At 36.6% G+C, this 6,000-nt stretch overlaps 1 protein-coding gene across 3 annotated transcripts in view; it reads left to right on the forward strand.

Annotated features, from left to right (window-relative positions):
• CUNH12orf4 (chromosome unknown C12orf4 homolog) overlaps positions 1–4,881 on the forward strand; it is a 66,982-nt gene extending 62,101 nt beyond the window's left edge. For 2 of the 3 annotated variants that reach the window (XM_037152897.2, XM_037152896.2), the window contains exons 12-14: positions 3,037–3,094; positions 3,674–3,741; positions 4,333–4,881. In XM_037152897.2, coding sequence (XP_037008792.1) covers positions 3,037–3,094; positions 3,674–3,741; positions 4,333–4,425 — 219 coding nt within the window. In that variant the 3' untranslated portion in view covers positions 4,426–4,881. Of the gene's footprint in view, positions 1–3,036; positions 3,095–3,673; positions 3,742–4,332 lie in introns of those variants that run through there. The other variant, XM_053662253.1, reaches the window with a different exon arrangement.
• The last annotated feature ends 1,119 nt before the right edge of the window (positions 4,882–6,000 follow it).

Raw genomic sequence — 6,000 nt, forward strand, 5'->3', positions numbered from 1 at the left:
CAAAAAATAAAGTCTTTTTTAAAACTATCAGGTACTGCCATTTTGAATTTATTATATTACTAATAATGTTGAATAATATTTTAAGTAATATTTAAATGTCCAGATGCTGGTGAACATATGATGAGATTTGATGATGCACACATTGCTAATGGCTAATGTAAATTGATACAACTTTTTAGGGAGGAACATAAATTTTACTTCACTCATCTATAGAAATAAGTATCCCAAGAAATTGTTTAAAAACAAGATACTGATGTACATTTATAGATGCAGATACATCAGTATCTTTACTGCAATGTTATTAACAAAGATGGAAATCTAGCTATAAAGGGCTGTTTAAATAAATTATGATACATTAATTCAATAAAACAAGTTTTTCAGTTGTGTTCTGGAGATTACCCAGAATCCTAGCCTCTTCTGGGTGTCAGCAAGACTTTTATCAGTTTTAGTTTCTAATGCAAGAAATATCAGGAAATATAAGCTCATTGGAGTCCTCGGTGATTTTTAAGAGTACAAAAGAATTAATAGGCCCAAAAAGACTGAGAATCACCATAATGAAATAATAAACATTTTATTGTTATAATTATGAAGATATGGAACATAGGAAATAATTCTGATGATAGTGAAAAGAAATAGAATTAAAAATGGTATGATCACTCATCATTACTGTGGAAAGTTATAAATGTATTAGTCAGAGTCTGACGCTGGTATTTACATGCATACTGGACCAAAGATTAGTAGACAGGAACATAGAAAAATAAATGCATTTGGTTTGTTAGGTGGCTGGAATTGGGCATTTGTTTATTTTTATTATTTCTGTAATAACATAATAAAATTGTTAATGTATTATTCAAATCATATATAATTTAATAGACTTACTCATGCTAATAACTGAGATCAGTAGGTGGAGTTTCTACATCATTTATATTTAGAATTATCTAGGGAATTTTTAATCATTTTTTATTGTTATTCTATTATCTAGTTGTCCCAGTTTTTCTCTTCTGCCCATTCTACACCCCCATTCCCACAGTCAAGTCCTAGAATGTTTACTAGGCTAATTAAATTAGCATTTTGTGAGACTTCCGCCAAGATGGAGGTGTAGGTGGAACCACCTTGCTTCCGTGCTCAACCAAATCTAAGAACAACTATTTTTAACAACAAAAAACATAACCAAGCCACACAGAAAATTGACAATACGGAGTCCAAAGACAACGAAATGCTCAGCTAAACCGGTAAGAGGAGCGAAGCCAGCAGCGGAGCAGGTTGGCAAAAAAAATCCCCGAACTGGGTGGTGCGCAAGCAGCCGAAAGCACAGATCGTGGGCTAGCTACGGGAGCACACAGGGAAGAGGCGCAGTGGGCTGTATGCTGTCGGTCGCGCATCTGCGTGCAGATAAACCAGTGAAGAGGGGAGCAGGCTTGGGGCAGCAGGATCTCACAATTCCGATCAGATAAACAGGACCGGGGCGAGTGGTGTGACTGGACGGACTGGGCTAGCAGAGAGGACTGCCATTGCTCCCTCTCTGACCATGCCCCCACACTCAGCGTCACAAACCAGCGACCTGGGTGGCCCTGTCCTGGTAAACAACTAAGGCTTTGCTGTGCTTACTTAATGGCGCGAACAGACCAAAAATGGCTCAAGAACAACTCAGAGCCCCAGAACCGATCAATCTAAGTGATGAAGAAATAGCCAATCTTTCAGATGCACAGTTCAAAACACTGGTCATCAGGATCCTCACAGAACTGGTTGATTTTAGTCACAAATTAGAGAAACATATGGAAGCTAAACTAATTGAAATGAATAGTAATACAAAGGAAACCAATAGTAATGGAAAGGAGATTGGGACTCAAATCAATGGAGTGAACCAGAAGGAAGAAAAAAAGGATCAAACAGAAAAGAATGAAGAAACAAGAATTCAAAAAAATGAGGAGAAGCTTAGGAACCTCCAGGACATCTTTAAACGTTCCAACATTCGAATTATAGGGGTACCAGAAGGGGAAGAGTCACGAGTGGAAACCTTATTTGAACAAATAATAAAAGAGAACTTCCCCATTCTGGCAGAGGAAATAGACTTCCAGGAAATCCAGGAAGCTCAGAGAGTCCCAAAGAAGTTGGACCCAAGAAGAAACACACCAAGGCACATCATCATTACATTAGCCAAGATTAAAATGAAGGAGAGAATCCTAGAAGCAGCAAGAGCTAAGGGGACAGTCACCTACAAAGGAGTTCCCATCAGACTGTCAGCTGATTTCTCCAAAGAGACCTTACAGGCAAGAAGGGGCTGGAAAGAGGTATTCCAAGTCATGAAAACCAAAGACCTACATCCAAGATTGCTCTATCCAGCAAAGTTTTCATTTGGAATGGAAGGACATATAAAGTGCTTCTCAGATAAGATCAAATTCAAGGAGTTCATCATCACCAAGCCCTTATTATGTGAAATGTTAAAGGGACTTACCTAAGAAAAAGAAGATAAAAAAGATGAACAGTGAAAGGACAGCAAACTCACAGTTATTAACAACCACACCTAAAACAAAAGCAAACTAAGAGGACAGCTAAATCAGGAGCAGAACCATAGAAATGAAGATCACATGGAGGGTTAGCAACAGGGGAGTGGGAGGAAGAGAAGGGGGGAGAAGGTACAGAAAATAAGTAGCATAGACAGTAGATAGAGAATAGATGGGGGGAGGGTAAGAATAGTGGGGGAAATACGGAATCTAAAGAACTTTGAGACACATGTTCATGAACTAAAGGGGGAAATGGTGGGGGAGGGGTATGCAGGGTGGAGGGGAATGGAGGGGGGAATAGAACAAATGTAATAGCATAATCAATAAAAAAAGTTTTAAAAAAATTAGCATTTTGCAATAACAGATGGAAGAAATTATATGCCTAAAAAATCAAAAGAAATCCAGCTGAAATTAACTGAGTTACCTAAATCTGTTCACAAACTGGATGATCAATATTATAGATTAAGTCTGACTGTATATTTTTTTACAGAGTTCTTTCAGAAACAAGACTTATTTTGCTTTTTTTCCTTAGGAAATGACTATACCATGGTGCTTAAAGAGAGCAGAACTTGTGTTTAAGTGCGTCAAAGGTGAGCATAGCCTTTTATTTAACAACGACCTATGTTTCTTCCTCCCAAATACTGAAAGGAGGGCAATCCAGGAGAAAGAATGTGGAAGTTTCCTGTCATTTAGTGCCTCAGTTAAATGGTTTAACAAGCAAATATTTCGTAACATGCTTTTTTTACTTATCTTTTTCTAGCCACAAAATAAATATTCAACCCTCTTGAAATATAGGATGTTTGTATGTTAATTATATTTTGCCCTGATTGTAGCTTGTTCTTTATTACCTTTTATTTTCTTTTAAAAAATTAGAGCCAGATGTTTAATTAGGCTTCAGTACCTGTTTTGTCTGTGTTGTATGGAGACTGAATAGGACTTGAGAAATCCTAAGTAAGAGTGTGTTGACAAAGTGACGTTAAACATCTCTGGTATGGAAAATTCAGGATCGCAGAAGTTTATCATTTAGGCTTAGCCTCTCTTACAGTAAGTGACTACTGAAAAAGTTAGTACATGAATCCCCACAATGCAAATTCAGTTTATTTCAGAAAGAACTTGTAGATTTGAAGACCAGGACTCATAATTCAACAAAATCTGTTGTTCTGTTTTAGGTTTCATGATGGAAATGGCTTCATGGGATGGAGGAATTTCTAGGACAGTGCAGTTTCTGGTACCACAGGTGTGTTATGTTAATATAGCTCACCCCAATTTAATCTCTGTTATAGTACTTTTCACAGATATAGTGAGTACACTGCCCTAAACTCAGTATAACAAAATGCTAACAGCTTCCTTTTTCTTACAAGGAGAGTGTTTGGATGCCATAAATAACACTTAGTTTATTGTCAGTGATGTTATTAGCATTTACCACTCTTGGGGTCTTTTTATTTACCCCCAAAACTAAACTTATCTTTCCTTTTTTTTTTACATTTGTGTTACATAGATTTTGAAGAGTTAATAAATAAAGGCATTAACAGAGAATGGTTCTGTATTCTGTGCAAACCATAGCAAATTAGTGGTATATTTCTTATTGATTACACTAGTGTTATCTAGGGGTCTTTCTGGTCATCAGACCTATCATCTGATAGAAACAACATAGGTTCTTTGAGAACAGAGTCAGGAAATCACCCCTAGGCCAGAGCTGTGCAATAGCAATCATGAAAGAGAATTTTTACATGTTGTACTCCATGTGTAGAACTAGTTCATAATTTAAAATACTTTAAAAATTTTTTAAATCAACAATGATCTAACAAGTTTTTTTAACCTCTTACAGAGTATTTCTGAAGAAATGTTTTATCAACTTAGTAACATGCTTCCTCAAATCTTCCGAGTATCATCAACACTTACTCTGACATCCAAGCACTGAAGCACTGTGGATCAGCCTGCTGCCAGGAGAGGATTGTCACACTTGCCAGAACCTTGAGCTATGCTGGGACTCTGTCAAGTAAAAGGTGCCCAGAAAGAGAACTTACAACCCAAGCTACAAATCAAATCATGATAGATGTCTGTCAGACCCTCCAAAAATTCTTCTACCGTATAGGCTAGTGATCAGCCCCTTATGTATTTGTTTTTTGTTAAAGTCTCTTCGTGAAAAAGTCTCTCTTTTCCTGTTGTCATATTAGTAGAATAAAACTTCTTATATATCACTCATGGACACTTGATGTAGGAAGAGTGTTCACTGCATTTTATGAAGACATTTGTCTTTTCCCAAAGTCCTGAATCACATCAGGTACAAGGCTTAATTAAGCATACAAATAAAATCTTTACTTTATCTTATTTGCCAAATAAAAACTAAAAAACACTTAAATATACATCACAAATACAGATGTCTTATGAAAATCATTTCATACAAACACAAATATATGAGATATACTTTAAAAAATTCTATTTCAAAAACTTGCTTCTAATGTACTCTTTGTAAGGTTTTATAAGTTGGTAGCGAGAAAAAGACATTGGATTCTTTACCTGTGTCTCATTTTCCCCATGTGACTTGCCCTTGTCTGTTAGTAACACTTCATGGTCTGGGAAAATAATGTCCTTATTTGCAAGCCCAAAGGAAAGTTAGTCTGAACCAGCACCTGGCAGTATTTTAGTGCCCATCAGCATTGTGACAGTCAGACAATTAGGATCATTTTTATTTTTCCATCTGCTTTTGCATTTTCAGTTCCCTTAACCATTCTTTTACTTGCATCTTTTTGCTGGTAACTGTGTCCCTATTCCTATCTCTGCTCTGTTTCCTCTTCTTTTCCATTGTCTTTCCTTATAGAAATACTTCTTCAAATGCAGCATATCACTTCGGTGTCCCATCTATAACATTTGCAATGAGGATGACTACATTGACAAAGGCATTTATAAAAGTAATAGTTTCATCAAATTTTAATTGTATGGATGTTGTAACTGGCCTATGGAATGATATAGAGGACCTTTAACGTGATAAAATGATATATCTTGATTCCAAGAAACAAGAAGAACTCTGTTCATGTGCCTAAACTTAATAACTTAGGAAAACTCTTGGCATGCAAAATGCTTCATCATAACATATAGTGCATCTTGATTTTTTACTCAAGGAAATGACTGTTATTGACTGTGCAAGGAACAACACTATGGGGTACACCCACTCCAGACTGTATCCATTGCACACTAACACTTTCCAACTTTTTTCCAAGGACGCTGATGATCCCACCAGGATAAAGGTGGGTATTCTGCCATTAGAGTGAGAAACCATCTTCTAGGCACTACTGTTACTATTAAGACTGATTTAATTGCAAAGGAAAGTAGATAGAGGTAGAAAATAGGGGTGTGCTTGAGCAGCGTCAGAGATTGTGTGACTTTATAATGTGACAGGTCAAATTGGAGGTGGGTGTGGTGGGGTCAGTGAATAAAAGGCATTAAAAAGAGGTGTTGAGAATCTTTGCACAGATTTCTGTGACTAAGTGTATAG

Source organism: Artibeus jamaicensis, unplaced genomic scaffold, assembly GCF_021234435.1.
Source record: "Artibeus jamaicensis isolate MK-2021 breed Jamaican fruit bat unplaced genomic scaffold, CSHL_Jam_final contig_1028, whole genome shotgun sequence".
Classification (NCBI taxonomy): Eukaryota; Metazoa; Chordata; class Mammalia; order Chiroptera; family Phyllostomidae; genus Artibeus; species Artibeus jamaicensis.